The sequence below is a fragment of the Lepidothrix coronata genome, unplaced genomic scaffold (genome assembly GCF_001604755.1).
Source record: "Lepidothrix coronata isolate B3197 unplaced genomic scaffold, Lepidothrix_coronata-1.0 Scaffold122, whole genome shotgun sequence".
In the NCBI taxonomy this organism is placed as follows: domain Eukaryota; kingdom Metazoa; phylum Chordata; class Aves; order Passeriformes; family Pipridae; genus Lepidothrix; species Lepidothrix coronata.
In genome coordinates, this window is record NW_016690302.1 from 652,923 (window position 1) to 670,305 (window position 17,383).

Sequence of the window (17,383 nt, forward strand, 5' to 3'; positions counted from 1 at the left end):
AACATATAGAAACCCTCTTTTAAAACCAGATTGACAATGTCTCCTCTCTTCTATATTCCTCTGGTAACCCTGTATGCAGAATAGTCAGAATCCCCCCAACAAACCATAAGTCATCACTCAGGTTTCTTGGAAGAGTCACTGAGTGTGCACACAGTGGAAGACTCTCAGTCTTCAAAGCTAAACCTCTTTAGGAGCATTATATTTATTTCTTTAAAAAACAAAATAAAACAAAGACCAAAACACCACAGCAGTACTCTGGAGCAACCACTCAGGAATTCCAGTCTACAAAAGGAAAAGCAGCATTTAGGCCCACAAGTGGATGATCCTGCCAGTCACTAACTTTTAAAGTTATATACAAGCAGGGTCTGTTTTGGAACAATAAGTTAATCAGTTTAATTGTATAGATTTTAATTAAAAGTCAGACTAACTTCTTTAACTAAGTTATTTTATGTTCCTGCAATGAGTTGCAGAAGTTTTTGAAGTATCACACTTCAGTGGGATTGGTCTGAGCAAAACATTAAGTGTTGAGAAGCCCAACAAGGCAGGTAAATAACAGCTCTCAACAAGGGGAAATGAAAGCCTTTATTTACTTATTAAGTGACCTGTTTCAGAGTTCAGAAAAGTACTGAGATGCACAAAAGTTTAACCAATACTTTTACCAGTCATGAAATTTAAAGTGACCAATTATGTAATTTTAATCAACTTATGCACGTTAAATTATACTAAGCAACAGTAATCTGTTCAACTAATTCCCTTCTTGCAGTTCTTTTTATCAGTCTTTAGTATTGCATGCAATTAATTCCTCTAATTTGTAACTGTTATTGTTTAACATTCCCAGGACAAGTCCTGCATGACCAAAGGGAAGTGCTGCTCCTTGGGAACGTTCACGTGCCAGGATGAATTAATTCTCTTGGAATTATAAGGTGGTCAAAGAGGTGTCAGTTGTGAACTGAAGACACAGAAATAATGCTACTAAAAACCAAAGTGATGACAAAATGCAATAGAGAAGAGAATGATTAATAAGGCTACAAAAGTAGCAAAACAAAAAAAAAATGAAGGAAACCATACAACAACAACAGAAAAAACAACTGCAACGTAACACTTCACTAAGATTAGGATTTAATTCCTTTTCAGTCTGCTCCAAAGTGAGGTAAGCACTGACAAAGCAGGGGAAGGGAGAAGAGACTAAATTTAAAGTAGCAAAATGAGAAGTTTAATTTTATTTTTTTTTCCTCTAAGATATCATTTTCATTTCCAGCTTTGAAATTTCAGGTGATGCTCATCTGAGAAACCAGATGACTCCAACTGTAACAGCTGGAATTGCTGACTTGGACTGGCTCAGGGATGGAGTTCAGGAAGGGGTGTGGTTAATTGCTGAACACAAAAAACACACCCTGTTTGAAAACCACATTTCAAGCCAGGGAGAACAGACATTTCCCAACAGGAAGGAATCCGAAGAGCCTTGCACTGATGTGCCCAGTGAAAGGGAGTCTCACTAACTCCAAGAGTCAGGCACCACAGAAACCTTCCCACCTCAAACCAAAACTAATGGAAAGTGAAAGTATTCCCTGCATGAAAAACAAAAATACCTGTTTATTTGCATGGCAAAAGTTCTGAAGCTGCTGCTCAACATGTGACAGCCAAAGCACTCAGCTGGAGTAACAACTACCCAAGGGAAAAAAAAGCTATTTCTCCTCTTCCTTAACTTCCCTCCATCCAGTCACTCGGTTCACCGGAGTCATTTTGACTTGGACAAAGAAAAGCACATAATGCAAGAAGTTTTAAGCTTCCTGTTTGTTGGTGAAAATGCTGGATCTCTTCTGTGGGAGGGAGAGCAACTGCACACGGGCTGGACCAAACCAGAGCTGGTTCCTGCAGCAACACTGCTCCCAGTGCCATTCCATCTGCTGCAGCACCAGGCAGTGCCAGGTCAGGAGGGCACGAAATCTTAAGGTTCTCCTCCTCCTCTTCCCTCATCCAGGAGGATTCCCACTCCCCAAACATCCCCTAAGTGTCCCCCTGCACCTTAGCCCAGCAGACTGAAAGAGGGGAGCTGGATTAGCAGAAAGATTGGTGAGGTAGAATGGCATACTCACAACAGAACTAGAAATTAAATTTAACAAACACGATTTTTTTAAAAGAACCAAAACAAAAACAACAGAACTCAGAATGATGGCGGATATTTTTAAAATAAACACTTCAAGATTTAAATGAAATACCCCATAGTCCTCTCCCACCTCCCTTAAAAACAAAGCAAATGCTTGATATGTCACACCATAAACAGAATCAGCCTTAAAGACAGCCCAGCATGCCAGAAGAGATGGCTAAAGGGACCAGCTCTTTTTTTCCTTTTCTTTAAAAGTTACAAATAAAAGACAGTCATAGCACAGAGAGAGAGAAAAAAAAAATAACTGTGATGGCCAAGGAGTTGAGTAACTACAGGGTCCACTTCTCCTCTCCTTCATGACCTGCACTTGTCATTGCTGATGAAACCCCCAAAAATATTAAAAATCATTTTACTTGTCCTACACATTCTGTAGCATATGGCCCAATACACAGTTGGAATTTGGGGTTTGTTATAAACTGAACCTTGTGCTAGGACAAGATCTGTGTGGATGGACATACCCCTGGTCCTTGCAAGTCACTGTTCAAAAGTAGAATTCTCACAATGGAAGACACTGAGGACTCAAAATAGTTCCTATTCAGTGGTGCTGGACAGTCTAACAGCAGCTTTCTGCTGACAGGATGGGCACAACAGAAGAACAGAACAGAAACAGAATAGAAACCAATAACTGGGAAAAAGTCCCTCAGCTCTCTACCCAGACAATCCAAACTCAGCTCCATTCTTCAGTACAACTCCCAGCTCAGCCTGGGCAGCTCCCACCCAAAGCTGCTGCAGCTCCGTGTGTCTGTCCATGGAGACAGAGCCCAAAATTCCCTGTAAAACAGGGAATGGGAAGCAACTTGTGCCACTGCCAGGAAGCACAACTGTTCTCATTTTACACTGTATTTGCTCAGCTTGTGTTGTGCTTCCTGAGGAGTTCGTGAAATGAGGATGAATAGCCCAACTCTTTCCCAAGCTCTGAAGGAGCTCCAGGAGCGCAGGCTGTGGATGCCAAGGCAGGGGCAGGGAGCAGCCCTGGGCTTTAATAAGCTGACAGCCACCCCCAAACAGCTCGCATGGCTTTTCCCAAACTGACTCCCAACCTGAATCAGATTAACCTGAAAGAATTACATTTTATAAACCACATTATCAGGCGTTGCACGTAAGGGCACAAATTCAGAGGTCACACAGGATTAATGCAACTTCTGGCAACTTTAGCCATTTTTGTTTCAAAAACTAGATCGAGGAGGTTCCAAGCCCCGCTCCAGATGAAGTCTGAGGTTTGACAACACAGCTACACTGATCTAAAAGCTTGATCAAGACCAGCAAACTCAATCCCTCCTTTTCACAAATAATGCAGCCAAGTTTCCTGCACTTGAGGCAACTGCACCTTTCTGCCCGTGGAGTCTTTCCTGCTCACGGGCACAGAGAAGGATAAAGCCAAGCTCTGGTCCCTCCTCCTTTGTTCCTCCCTTCCAGTGGCCATGGAGCCTTTTTTTTGTACCACATCTGTGGCAAACACCCCCCTCTCCCTGCTTTAACCAGGACTTTGGCTCACAGGAGAAGCGAGGAAGCACAAAAGCATCACTGGGGGAGTGGGAAGCAGCAGAGAGGGGAGCCAAGCCACTAAATAAAAATATTTCTGTTTCTTGTCATGAGAAACATGTTTTAGCAAGACTATTAATGAAGAAACAGGGCAAAGTGCTACATTTTTTTAATGCAGCTTGCTGTCCTGAGGGTCTACAAAACAGACTGAGGTCTGGTAATGCCCTCATTGTTTTTAGACTGGCAAACTGGTTAATACACGAAGCAAACCTGCTTCAGAAATTCAAGCACAGTGCCTTGGGAAAGTGCTGATAAACACTCCCAGCCAGCAAATTGCAGTGATGATGACCTTTCACTAGGTAATACTGGCCACAGAGAGTCAAACATAATCTGAGAAGCCAAATCATCTCAGAGAATACCCTTTTCCTCATCCAGAAAGGACCATTCTTCTTTCTCCTCATGCCACCTTTTCTCTTCATACGCGGAGGATGTTAAATGGGTTTTCAAAAAAAAAAATGGATTTATTGGACTGGACTTAAAGACTTTCCACCATACTTGGGTTCTCTTCTACAGGAGAAAATGCCATCCTACAATTCTATCCCAGTGATCCTGTGATGGCTGAGTAGAGAACTCTCTGAATGATGTTTAAATCCTGCACAGAAGCAAACCCAGTCACCCTACATTGCAACAGTTCTCTAGAAATAGATTTACTCACATTGTTGCATCTAAGGGTTATTTTCTCAATTATTATTTAGGTCTACATGGGAATTTAAAACTTATGACATGGGAACTTAATGACATGACATGGGAACTTAAAACATCATGTTGGACTACACTCATTCTCTGGCCATTCCAATTCATGGATGTTTTGGCTAGACTGACAGATATTCTGTGTAGCACAAGGCAAAGCCATTGCAGTCTGCAGCAAGAGCTGGTCCCTTTTGGCCATTCTCAGAGGAACCTCACCAACCTTCCCACTAAAATGAACCAGGGGGATCGGTCGTAAAACGGGTCGCGCCCATCATTGAAGAGGTCTGATCCCTCCTCAGTTCCCACGTCGGAGCCAGTGTCATCCACAAAGGCCTCATCATCAAAGTCCTCCATCTCATCCTGCTGCTCATCAGCCAGTTCAGTGATGTCGGAGTCGGCCGTGGAGAAAGTGGGGGAGGGCGTGCGGTCGGCAAGGCGCTCGTTCACACAGCCATGGAATATGGGGGAGCTGGAACCAGCCAACGGACACCGACCGGGGCCAGGGGAAAGAAGAATGTTCATTTAACAGCTGTTTGTTGCCATCAGCACAGAGACCACCTGAACAACAAGCAAAGGCTTCAAACCACCTGCACCGCCACGGAACGCGAGGGGAGGGATTCGCCAACAAAGTCGGGGGAAAGAGTGTCCTTGAACGGAGCAGGAAGCAAATGGAAAAGGAATGTCAACATAAAGATCTTGAGAGCACATCCATTTAAAACAGCTACAACTCTTATTGCCAACGCAGCGTTTCTGCAAATCAAAATATTGCAAAGGTGCAGCCAACATCAGGACACATTAAAGAATCCCATCAGATACTTCCCTAGGGAATGACCAAACTATTACAACCACATATGTAAGTAAGACCCTGGGCCACTTTTCCGGTGTTCTTCACACTCTCACAGCTCTGCTCCAGCGACTTTGGATAGAATTTAGCTGGCTACATTCTTTTAAATAAACTTGTAACTTACTACGGGTTCACTCCAATCAGAATCCACCAGTTCACACCAGAACTGGCAACACTCCAGAGAGCATTTTCTGCTCTCCACTGTATTTTAAGCCTCTGAGAAATCCCTGCAGGACAAAACACACGAGTGACACAGAGGCCACAGAGTTCATAGCCACACCCCGAGCCAGGGTTCCCCCAGGAGTGGGCAGTGCAGCAGCAGTGAGGGTGTGGCACGTACCTCCCGACGAGCTTGAACCAGTGGAAGCGGTCGTAGAAGGGGTCGCTGCCCGTCATGGTGCTCTCGCCCTCGTCCTGGCTGTTGGAGGCCATCTCCCCAGCCCTGTCGTACATCTCCCGCATCAGGTCCAACCTCTGCCTGCACACGGGAAAGCAGGAATGAAAAACTGAGGAGAGAGCGGAGCGGAACAAGCAGGGAACACCGAGTGAGGCAACGCTGACTTTGCCTGAACCAAACTCGGAGGCGGCACCCTAAGTTTGGGGGCTGCACTAATGCTCTGAGGTGTTATGGATTCTGGGAAAAAACTCGTAGGCAAGGTCACTGCAGAGCTCACAAAAATCATGGATTTCAACCCAGTCTAAATATTCTTCTTTTACATCTAATTCTGGCAGATTTTTTGCTTCCCTCTTTTTTGCAACCAACCATGTTGCTGAGTAATTTTGGCAGCTCTTTGCATTCCACTCCAGAAATGCTGGCATTTTGATTCAAAAGTGAGTGGATTCCACTGCAGACTTTTTTTCATTTATCTATTTATTTATTTAATTAAAGAGAACAAGTGTTTCACACTGCAAGACCCTTTGTCTGGAAGTTATTAGTAGGAAAAAGTTCTTCAGTCAGTATTTAGAGAACAGGGAAAAGACAAATGTCATTTACATGTGTTGGAAATAATTCATATTAGTCAGAATTTGTGTAGCTTCCAGAGAAACAGAATCTTCTTTATTTGAGCTTTTTATTACAAATTATGCCCTTAACTTCCAGGTTTTATAAAGCAGGTGGCAAGGGTATTATTGCAGTGAAAGGACTGTAAAAAAAGAATGCAGAGAGAAGAGCTGTGATGAGCCTTATTAGATTTAAAACATAAAATCTAACCTCAAATTACAGAAATTAAATGTGAAGGTGAGGTTAGATGCTGGAGAGCAAGTGCACCCATTCAAAGAATCTAGAAAGCTGGTATTTAAGACATAAAAGTTGGCATTTGGGAGGATACAGAGGAAAAATAAGAACAATGAAGAAGGAAAGGCAAGGGGGGAAATTTTTCAGCCAAGTTCCTTGGACATAAGGAATTTTTTTTGTCCAGTAATGTTTACATACTTGAGTTTTTCTAAGGACCAGTAATGTGTTGCTCCATTCTTCAGATCCTGGACTTCCACAGCCACCACGGTCCGAGGGAAAGGCCGGTTGTCCCGGGTCTTCTCCAGCTCCGTGGGCAGAAGCTCCGGAGGCAGAGGGGAGTAGAGGGTGTCTGTGAGCAGGACAAACTGAAACTGCACCTGGATGGAAAAGGAACATCACTTCAGTCCTGAGAAATCAGGCACAGACACCTAATACAAAGCCATGATGAGGCCAGTTTGACTTGCAATTCTACAAACAGATTCAGGGGGGTTTTATGTCACTTTTTTGTTTGTCTCAAAATGGCAAAAAATATGTTTTTCAGCTGAGGACACACATCTTGCCTTTGCTGTCACAGCTAGCAGAGGTCTGAAAACTACAGACCCAGCACATCCTGCAGCACCCACTGCTCTTGGAAAGAGGAATGACCACAGGAAGGTGAAAGCAAAAAGGAAAATACAGGGCCCAGGGGAGATGGACATGAACGTGTGTTTATGGCATTGGCAGGAACAGCAAAAGGCAAAGGAAGGAGAGGAGAATGGATCAGCCAGACTGGCATGGGATGTTCACTCAGCCACAAGCCTGAAACAGAGACTCACAATTTTCCAAACTCTTTTAAAGCCCAAATTAATAAGCAAGAGACATAACTTTGAAGAGCACAAGTGGAGCATTTGAAGCAGGATTACACAAGCAAAACTGATGAGTCAGAAAATTCAAAAAGCTGCTCTGCATGTCCCCACCTTTTTCTTTAACTCCACACTGATGGCATTGGCTTCTTTCAGATACACTGCATTTCCCCAGAGCTGGTCCCTCAGGGAAGTGAACTGGTGGAATTTCCACTTCCTGAAAGCCCACTGGGCCAGTTCGTACTCGTGGCGTGTCCAGGGCACTGGGGACAGCAAAGAAACGGAGAAATAAAACACTGTGGCTTCATCTCAAAGACATCACAGGCAGCATCTAATGCTCCTGCTGACCGTGTCATCAAGTTCTCAACACCTTTTCTGGAAGAAGAGAAAACAAACCCCTGCATTTTCATTATTCAGTGAGGAAAAACTGGATTCAAACTTAGTAGTGGAGCTTAATGATCAAGTAAAGGAGATCTGGAACAGAGGAAACAAAATGAATTCTACTCCTATTATTTTAAGTTATTTTACCATTATTAAAGCCAAAATCTGAAACTGTGGAATGAAAGCAAGTATTATGGGAATAATAAACTATTTATTGTCCAGAAATTGAATTATACAGACATGTCACAGAATGCTGAGAACTCCTACCAAGGAGGAAAAAAACCCTTTCAAAATCAAAACAAGGAAACAAAGGCAACAGTGTTATTTTGGCTTAAGACATCTGAACTCTGTCAGTGCCAAGAAGAGAGAGATTCCTTCAAATTCAAGACCACCAAACCAAAGCCTGAGGTTAAACTAATCCAGTTTACACATCAACTGAATTCGGGGATGTGTATCTGCTCTTCATGTGGAACTTATCCCATAAATAGGTATTTTAAATCTTCATGCTGTGAGGATTATGGATCAAGAAATCAAAGTGATTTTGCAGCTTTCCAGAGCAAGTTTTCTGTCTATTGAAAGAGATGCTACAGCAACTGTTCCTTTAGGTTTGGCTTTACCCAAATTACTTTTAACTTCAAACTCACCTTCTTCTTCCTCCTCCTCCTCCTCCGTGGTTTCAGCAGCCAAGGACCGAGTCTCCACCTGCTTCTGCAGGGCCTGCAGTTTACTCTCATAGTCCTGTGGGGAGAGAGGAGAGTCCGTGTAGGAGGACAGACAAAAGCCAGGAGGGAGCTGAGAGAGCCCAACAGCTCAGAGGGACAGACAGACACGGAGGAAAACCCACACAGCCTTCCCCTGCTGCTCCCAGGTCACGACATGCACTGCTTTAGTGCCACCCCCCTGGAAAGAGAGAAGACTGAGCCAAGGCAATTCAGACACAAGTGCTGCTTTCTAAGATTTACAAGCTCACTGTGTCTGGAAGAAGAAAATGTTTGGGGTTTTCTTTTCGCTAAAGGCTGGAAAAAGGTGATTTTTTTTCAGGAAGCTGCTTGCTGCTTTCAGGAAAGCAGGAAAGAGGTAGAAACAGAGAGAAGTACAGACATAAATTTAAAAGGGGGGGATTATTCACCTTCATTTTCTCAAGCAGAAGGATTAACAGCACCACTGATTTGCCTTTTTACACAAAAAAAATTAATTTCAGATTTTAGGGGGGGAGAGATTTTTTTTTCAATTCGATTTTCCCCTTGGCATGTAAGTACCACTCTCTCACATGTGTATTTAATATATCAGAAGATAAAATACCACCCCTGCCCTGGCAGAGAAGTCTGTGCAGTGGCTTCCCCACAAGGAACACTTCAGTAATACCTTCTGGTACAAGAGCATTTTCTTCCTGTTCAGCTTTATCATGCCTTGAAATAAGTGCTACTATAATCTAACGAGCCTTTAATTATTTGCTGGTAAAACAAACACAAATCAGAACAGACACAGTCACCGTGCTCCTGGTCTCAAAACCTATCTCACTACTGTATTTTGTTTTTTTAAGATAAACCTTTGGCATACATTAGGCAAACTCAACTGGTTTCTCAAGATTTTTACACAAGAGTTGCAACAACAATTCACTAAGAGTGTTACAGAGTCCTTGAGGAGAATTCTTGAAGCCACTCATCTTGTATTCCAACCTTCTCTCTTCCACAGCTCCAAATCCTAAAATTCCTCTCCAACACCCAGTTTGCAGTAACACATTCTTAAGTCTGAGAGCTACAGAAGAAAAGCTTTACATTTTCCTCCCATTCTGTTTAAGCATCTCACCTAGACAGCTGCATCACTGGGTTTTGTACAGCAAGTTCAGTATTTAACACAGCCACGAGGGGACCGCTGCAAATTTAACCCAGGGTCAGGCAGAAAGGCCTTTAGACTGTATTTGGAAAGGAGAGAAACCTCAAGGACATTCCTTTAGGTTTACAGGTAATATTTTTTGGAGACAGAGTTAAGGAATGGTGGCTGTGCCCTTTGAAAGGGCAGGATTTAACACCATGAGTTCAATACCCATAACCTTTAGGGACAGAAAAGTGGACTCAAAAGATATATCAGCCTTTGAGGGCTGCAGTTTAATTTTCTAATTTCCTCTTGATTTTGGCAAAAATGCTCTTTCTTTATTTGTGTCTGTTCCCTTCCCTAAGTTGGCTACTTACTCACACTGGAAGTAACCTCAGCCCAGCAGCATAAAAACTGCAAACAAAACAAACACCTCTCCTTTGATATTCCTTCTGAAATTCCTAGTGATTCACCAGAAAACTATTCTAGACTTGATGAGGAGTTTCAGACTTATCTACCTTTCTGAAATACCCAGCATAATCTTGAAAATTCTTTAACATAAAGGCACTTTCTGTGATCTTTTCCCCCCTCCCACTCCATGCAGAAAATGCTATTTACTTCTGAAATCCAGACAAAACAAGTCAGATGTGAAGTGACACGAACAACCTTCTCTCACTTGCAAGGAAAGGCAAAAGAATTTAGTTTCCTGTAATCTGAAGTTGATAATGTCATTTTGAGCAGCTACATTGTAGAAATGAAAAGCTCTTCGAGTAGGGTTTTAACAGAACCTTTTCAGATTCTTTTGGAGAAACTGAAAAGCTGCAGAGGGAATGGTCAAAAAATCAGGAGCGTTCCACTGTGAACATTCCACATGAAAAACCCAGGCACATTAAATTCACTCACAAAGACCTGCTTCTGGTCTTCTCTATTTTCAAGACTTGTGAGCCAAGTAAGTGTATCTTCTGTACATTTAAATACCTAGATAAATAAATGCTTAACACAAGCAGACACTGTTCATTGACTCCACACTAAAACACTACTTGAAAAAACTAAGTAAAATAATTGAAGTTTGTTTTCCCATAATGAAAAAAAAAAAAGAAATAGGTACCATTTCCCTAAGCAGGACTGAGGTTGTCTCCTGGCACTCGATGCTGGGTAGTATTTAAAAATGACTGGCACTGAGCAGGAGCTGAAGGGCTGAATTTTGGGCTGGTTCACCCGGAAGGTGCATCCACTGCTTGCTCTCAGGACAGACTGGTCAGCTCTCCAGGGGAGCTTTTCCAGAGCTGATTAGTGAGAGTACACACATCATTGTTAGTGCCAATTAAAGGTGCCTCAACTGCTGGAAAAAGGGAAAAACTGCATCCAGGAGCTGCCCTGGAGGTCCCTGCCCAGACTCCCTGGAACCAAGTGCATGTTGTTGTACAGCTCCAGACTGGGTGGCTTCATCAGCTCCATCAGGTGCAAAAAGGGAATGCAAAGGTTATTTTCCCCATAGGCATGGAAATATCTAAAGCCACAACAATCACGGATTTTGAGAAAACAGGGGAAAAAAAAAAGAAAAATCAAAAAAAGGTCCCAACCAACCAACAAACAAACCAAAAATCACCCCCACACACTCGGAGTAGGCAAAGCTTTGTAAGAGCAGACTGGACCAGCTGTTAAAGCAGAACACTGAGTACAACAACCGAATTTCTTTGGATCTACGTGGTGCCTGCCAAGGTACTGCTGTGTGTGATTCCCTCCTGCATTCGAGGTGCACAAAACAGTCCATTTCTTTTGCCTTCAGTGAGCAAATAAATGGAGAACAGCCAGCCCCCAGTTTCCTTCCAGAATTTAAATAAACAGCACACAGGATGGTACAATGGGACAGCACTGAAGAGGAGTAAGGCTTGTAGCCCCTTGTGCTATAAAAAGCTCTTTTTTTCTTTTATATTTATTTTAAATAAGCTGTGAGAGGAGACACAGATCTGCGGGGGCTGCTTTCCACACAGCAGCTGAAAAAGCAGGGCGGATGAACCTACAAGAATCAGTCTGAGGAACAATTAAAGAAACCTTTTTAACTCTGCTAAAACAATCCCAACCCCAAGATAAAAAAACAAAAGCAGGACAAGCCTGCAGTCAAGTTTGATTTCCATTTCACTGAGACAAGTCTGACACTTACAAGAGTATTTCATAGTTTATTGAAAGAGCACTTGTTACAATACAAACCAGTTCTGCTTTTCACAAGGCAGATGCTTGCTCTTAAGACAATCCAAAACTTGTTTTTTTCCTAAACAATAGACAGATCTGAAAATCCCATTTAATTCAAAGGCAGCTCACTGCTTTCTTTACAGTACAAATGGTTACACAGCATTGATTTCTCATGTGGCAGCTCCTGGAGTGATTCAATGGGAAGTAGCCAAGAAAAATTTCAACATATAAAGAACAAATTTCAACATATAAAGGACAAACAGTGAGGGAGATATTGAAACTATGCTGAATGAACTGATAAAAATAGCATCCCCTAATTTGGCAGATCCCTAAATTCAGATGGTTTGAGAAGGGATGTTGGAGTGGATCTGAGGAGTGTTACTGAGGTGCATTTCACCCACCCCCCAAACCCACAGGCCCTAAGTGAGTCCTAAAGGATGGTTTCAGAGCCATCACTAAGGCACAGGTGGATCCCAGCCAGCTGCCAGAGCACACAGCTCTGCAGCACTTGGCAAGGCAGCTCGGCTTGGGAGAACAGCACTTCCCCCCTGGATGCCACATTCCCATTAACCTGAAAGCCTTTTCACACAGATTGTATGGAAGCAGCTGTCTCACCGTTCATTAACTCCATTAACAGGGGGTTGGAGTGAGAGCTCTGTGTGTTTCTGAGGAGTGCAAGGAGATCCACAGTTCTCACACTGCTTCCCTTATCTGATGAGGCACTGCACTGTTAATTAATATCAGATTCTTAAATATCCTCCTAAAAAATAGGGGAAAAAAGGCTGCTTCCTCAGAGCAGACAGGACTCCATTCTGACACTGACTGTCCTTTTTCTGTTTTGTCAAATCATACAACAGAACAAGCAGGGTTGTTCTTCTAGTGTTGCATTAACAGTGGGGTGAGACAGACTGATGGCAACCTATTGCTCACCAGCACCACCCAGGCATTCACAGAGAGTTCTTCTCAGCTTTCTAAGCTGAAACAGGTTGGCACAAACATTTTAGTGTCTAGCATTAAGGTACCAAGTAGCAGGAGTTTTTAATCTCATGTCAGTACGAGTAGTTCCATGGATTTCAGAATCACTCCATGCTCAATCACGTGGTGATTTCATCCAGGCAGCCCCAACCCTCCCCAAAATGGGACATGAGATCAAATGGGTTTGGTTTTCTCTCCCACGGCCTGTCCTGGGCAGGCTGACTCTGCTTGGCTCCTGTATTCCTATAGAACTGAGAGGGTTTTCCCAAGCATGAGTCCAAGCCTTTATGAGGATAAAAAAGAACCCATGACCCTTGACATGCACAAAACCGAAGTGCAATGCACTGCTAAAACAGGATTCTAAAATAAAGGCAACAGCAGAATATTATTTGCAGCCCAAAACTCATTTGGCAGTTCTGACTCAAGCTCAGAGGAAGTATTGCTCATCTGCAAGCCTTCATTTCTTGAAGAATCAAGACATTTTTGGACATGATGCTTTATTTCCTTCGTTCAAATAGGCCAAAGCACGAGACAAAATGCAAGTTACAAAGCCAGATTTGGACACAAAAATAAACCTGCTGTTAAAAAAACCTCCCAAGTTTGGGACCAGTTCGTTCTTTTAGGAGTTGGAGGACTGACTTTGTATCTCCTACATCAGGGGCCAGTATCCCCTCAGTAAAACATGTGCAGGGAATTAAGAGCTGACACTTGATTAATCGATATGTAAATGGTGCAGTGGCTGCCAAGGAACAACCAGCACCTACAACATGCACAGCTGAGGCAGGGAAAAGTAGGATAGGACAAAAAAAAAAAAGATGGAAAATAAGCTTAAGGCACTTGCCACTCACCTACAGCTATGCTGAACCACACACAAGTAACAATTACCAGTAGGGCTTATATCTCATAAAAAAATAAGCAACCTCAAGTAAATTCAGGATACTTGTGCAAAACAGCACAAATACACTGCAAAGTGGACCTACCTTACCAAAAGTAAGTGGCCAGTTGTGGTTTTAAAATCTTATTCAAGTTAAATTTAATAGCTAAATAAGTCCTCAGAGATTTAGATTGGCTTATGGTTAAGGCCACAGATTTTCAAAGGTAAGTGCAGTTTTGTCTTGCACTTCAAGAAACTCAGATAAAACACCTCTGTAATTAAGATTGGGATTCTCCAATTGACATAAAACCCCAAAGCCTATTCCTTAATCAACAGTTCTTCAGTAACTTGCATTTGGAGTGTGGGGAGAAGGAAAATTAATCTTATTTTCTCCTCAAAGCAACCTTCTCCTTTATTAAACAAGTCTTGAATTAGGGTTTAATCCAAGACCAGAGGCACTAACATGAGGTATCACATTAAGATGAAACAGTTCAATTCTCCCATCTTACAGGAGAATTCAGCCAATACAAAGTAGTGATCTATAAATCTTCATAAGAATAACTATTTCAAAAACATCTCCCAGACTCACGCCCGAGAAAGCTGAAAACATAAAATAAAAGAATTAGCTTTTTGAGTGCACCAGAGTGTTGAAAAATCCTAGTTCCTTTCCACAATCTCAGTACAATAATTAAAAACTATTATATTTAGAGATACAATGGGAATTAGAAAAAGCTTATTTCCAAAGTATTGCTTCAGCAATATATATATATTCTGACATAAACTTCCGTTCAGGCAGGTTTAACTGTCACAGCAATTTCATACCAATAATTATGAACTTAAGCAGAAGAAGAGACATCTACTCAGGGAGTAGGACTGTTGTGACCCAATAGCTCTTCATAATTTCTCTACAAAAAAAGCCACGTATCTTGTCAGCCGACAACTTTTGGTTTATAGATTATTATCACTATTAAAAATTTGAGTTAAGAGTGGAAAATATTGTTCTGAAGAGCCAGATCAACTTTAAAAACAGATGCTCAGTTTCCTCGTTGCTGAGAAAAAGGTCACAAGAAACATTCAATGCTAGAAACTAAATTCCTCTTTTGATTGTCTACGTAAAACAGGGGAGGAAGGAAGCACTTTGTAAGTTCCAGACAATGTTTTCGGCATTAGAAAAATACTTCAAGACACACGCACGAAAAAAAAAAATTGGTAAATGAGCTAGCAGGGAAGTTCTCCCCTCCACATCCCTCCCTCCAAGTCTTCTAGTCTATGACAAAAAAAGTTCTTACAAATTTTTTTTTCCGAACATCCCTCCAATCAACGCCGTTACAACCGCAAGGCAAGTCACATGCAGGGGCCGCGGGGCCGGGCCCTCGTGTTTCGGGGTGAGTTACTCGAGCTCTCCCCGGCCCAGCAAAGCCCCGAGTCCAGCAGGGCCAATCCTGGCTGCTCCCCAACCTCCAGCCAGGATTGCCCCCGCTCCCTCCTCGCCCAGCCTGCTCTGCCCCCCTGATCATACGGTGGTCTCTCTGCCCGCTTTGAGGTTGGGGGCCGAGAACTGGCGCCGCATGCGCGGGGGCGTCACAAACTGGTGACAGTGGTTGTGGCGCTCGGGCGGTTTCGGGGGGGCCCCGTCGGCGCCGCCGTGGCCGTAGGGCTGGCGGTGCTGGTGCACGTGGCGCTTCTGCTGGAAAGTCTGGAGGTCCGGGCTCTGCTGCCCGCCGGGGCAGTGCAGCGACTCCGACGAGCCCGAGCTCTGGCGTCTCAAGCTTTTTTGGGAGCCGTTGTTGAGGGAGTTGCTCCTCCAGCGCAGCTGAGGCGACGGCTGCTGCTGGTTGGGCTGGGGCTGTGTGCTCAGCTGCTGCCTGTTAATCTGGATGTTATCCTGGCTCCTCTGGGGGCCATAGAGATTCCACAGCTGCTGCGGGTCTTTAGGAGCAGCTTTGCTTTCCTTCTCTTTGCCTTCATCTTTGCTCTTATCGTCTTCCTTCGGGATTCGGACCTCGATAACTTCGTCCTCGGTGATAATGATGTGGGTGCCCGGGCTCCAGGAGTTCCTATGTTTGGGATTGCTCTTGAAAGGGAAGCGGGGTTTGCGGTTTTCGGGCGGGATAAATCGGTGGGGCATGTTTTGCCGGCGCAGCTGCTTCGCTATTTCCTGCTGCTGCAGGTTTTTGAACCGAATCTGTTCCTGCCTCATCCAACGTAAGCGCCCGCGTCTGAAAGCCGGGTCACCTGCCATCAGCTGAGAAACACGTTCCTCCTTGGCAAGATCATCATTCTCGCTCCTCTTTGAGTCATCCACGGGCTTCTTATCCACGTCCACCGCGCCGGCAGAGTTTGGAGACTTGGCATTAGCTATGGTGGACTGAGCTTTCTCTGGAGACCCTATCAGGGGTAAAACCTTCTCCATTTTTAGCATCTTATTTCTGAGAACTTTGATCTCTTCGTCCTTCATGTTGTTCTGCTTCTTCACCTCTTGCAAAATATCTTCCAATTTGTCTATGTGCACCTTTAGGTCGTCCACATCGGTTATTCCTTTACCGTTGGCCATCACGTCTTCGATCTTCTCATCTCCAACTCCCACCGTGTCCCAGACATCCCGGGCGACGGCTCGCCACGATTCGCGCTCGTTGGGATCTTTTTTCCCATACATGGCACAAAGCTCCTTCATTTTAACAATGGCCAGGGCCTCAATCTCCTGCCTAGTGTGCCTGAAGTCATTGAGTGCTACCTCATAGCAAATCTCCTTCACAGCCTGAATCTTTAGGTCTGAGATGGTGACCCATTTGGAGTCTTTGCTAAGGCGTCGCCGTTGGGGTATCTGGTACATTTTAATGGGTTCTCGTTTCTTCCCACTGCTGGGGAGGCCACACTTTTTTACAATGGTTTGGAGCTTGCTGGGGGGCAGCTTCTCTCTCAGGGAAGTGATCAGTCTCCAACTCTCCTCACACGATCTCTTGTCCGAATCATCCCCACTATCAGAGTCTGCATCCTTTGGAAAAACAAAAATCAAGAAGTGGCCCCAAAATAACCAAAATTAAAATTGTAAGAAAATGGAAAAGCTAAACAAGAAGTAGCAGGCAAAGAAAACTAAATCAAAAATCAAAATAGAACAAGTGATAAGGAAGTCCCTGAAGACTGAGTGTTAGGGCATTAAAATGTATCTTCAAGAGTCATGGACTGTCAAAATTGGAGCCCTTCACTAAATTAAGATTAACATTATATTTAAAAGTTCTTGTCATCTCAAAACAGCAGATAATCTGAACTCTTCCCCTCCCAATCCCTTCCAAAAAAATCTTTAAACAGACCGACTAAAACCAGGTTCATGATTTTTTAAAAAAAAATTAAAAACCAAGTGTAAAAACTGCACTTCACACATGCTACAAAGACATGCACATCCCCGCCACACACATTTGCCTTGGTGACTGCTGTGGCTTCTCTCAGCAAGTCCTCCCCAGGTAGGTGAACACAACAGCCATCAGAGAAGGTGTCATGAGCAGCCAGAGTAAGTCGGGTTAACACTGGTTAGTAACGTTGCACGTGGTTGCAGGGGTGCTCAAGTTTAGAATCCACTTCACTACAACAGCAGCCAGAGAAGTGTTAGACCACAAGGAAAAATGAAACAGAAGCAGCCGAGAGGTTCAATGTTAAAAGGACTGTAAGTGCCACTATGACAGGTGAAGACAGTGGTTCATACTCCAAGACTTGCTACAAGCTAAGAGGATATCCAGAATCAAGAGTTTCAGAGGTGGGTTGTGGTTTGGTTTTTGGTTTGGTTTTGTTTTTTTTTTTTCCCATTTGGCACCTTGTTGCTTATTTTAAG

At 43.5% G+C, this 17,383-nt stretch overlaps 1 protein-coding gene across 9 annotated transcripts in view; it reads right to left on the reverse strand.

Annotated features, from left to right (window-relative positions):
• Window positions 1–17,383, reverse strand: part of KIF1B (kinesin family member 1B) — an 86,065-nt gene that overhangs the window by 26,508 nt on the left and 42,174 nt on the right. For 5 of the 9 annotated variants that reach the window (XM_017825704.1, XM_017825700.1, XM_017825702.1 and 2 more), the window contains 5 exons: window positions 8,345–8,438; window positions 7,434–7,582; window positions 6,676–6,854; window positions 5,584–5,721; window positions 4,620–4,868 (listed from right to left, as the gene is read on the reverse strand). In XM_017825704.1, coding sequence (XP_017681193.1) covers window positions 4,620–4,868; window positions 5,584–5,721; window positions 6,676–6,854; window positions 7,434–7,582; window positions 8,345–8,438 — 809 coding nt within the window. Of the gene's footprint in view, window positions 1–4,619; window positions 4,869–5,583; window positions 5,722–6,675; window positions 6,855–7,433; window positions 7,583–8,344; window positions 8,439–11,669; window positions 16,553–17,383 lie in introns of those variants that run through there. The other 4 variants (XM_017825706.1, XM_017825705.1, XM_017825707.1 and 1 more) reach the window with 2 other exon arrangements.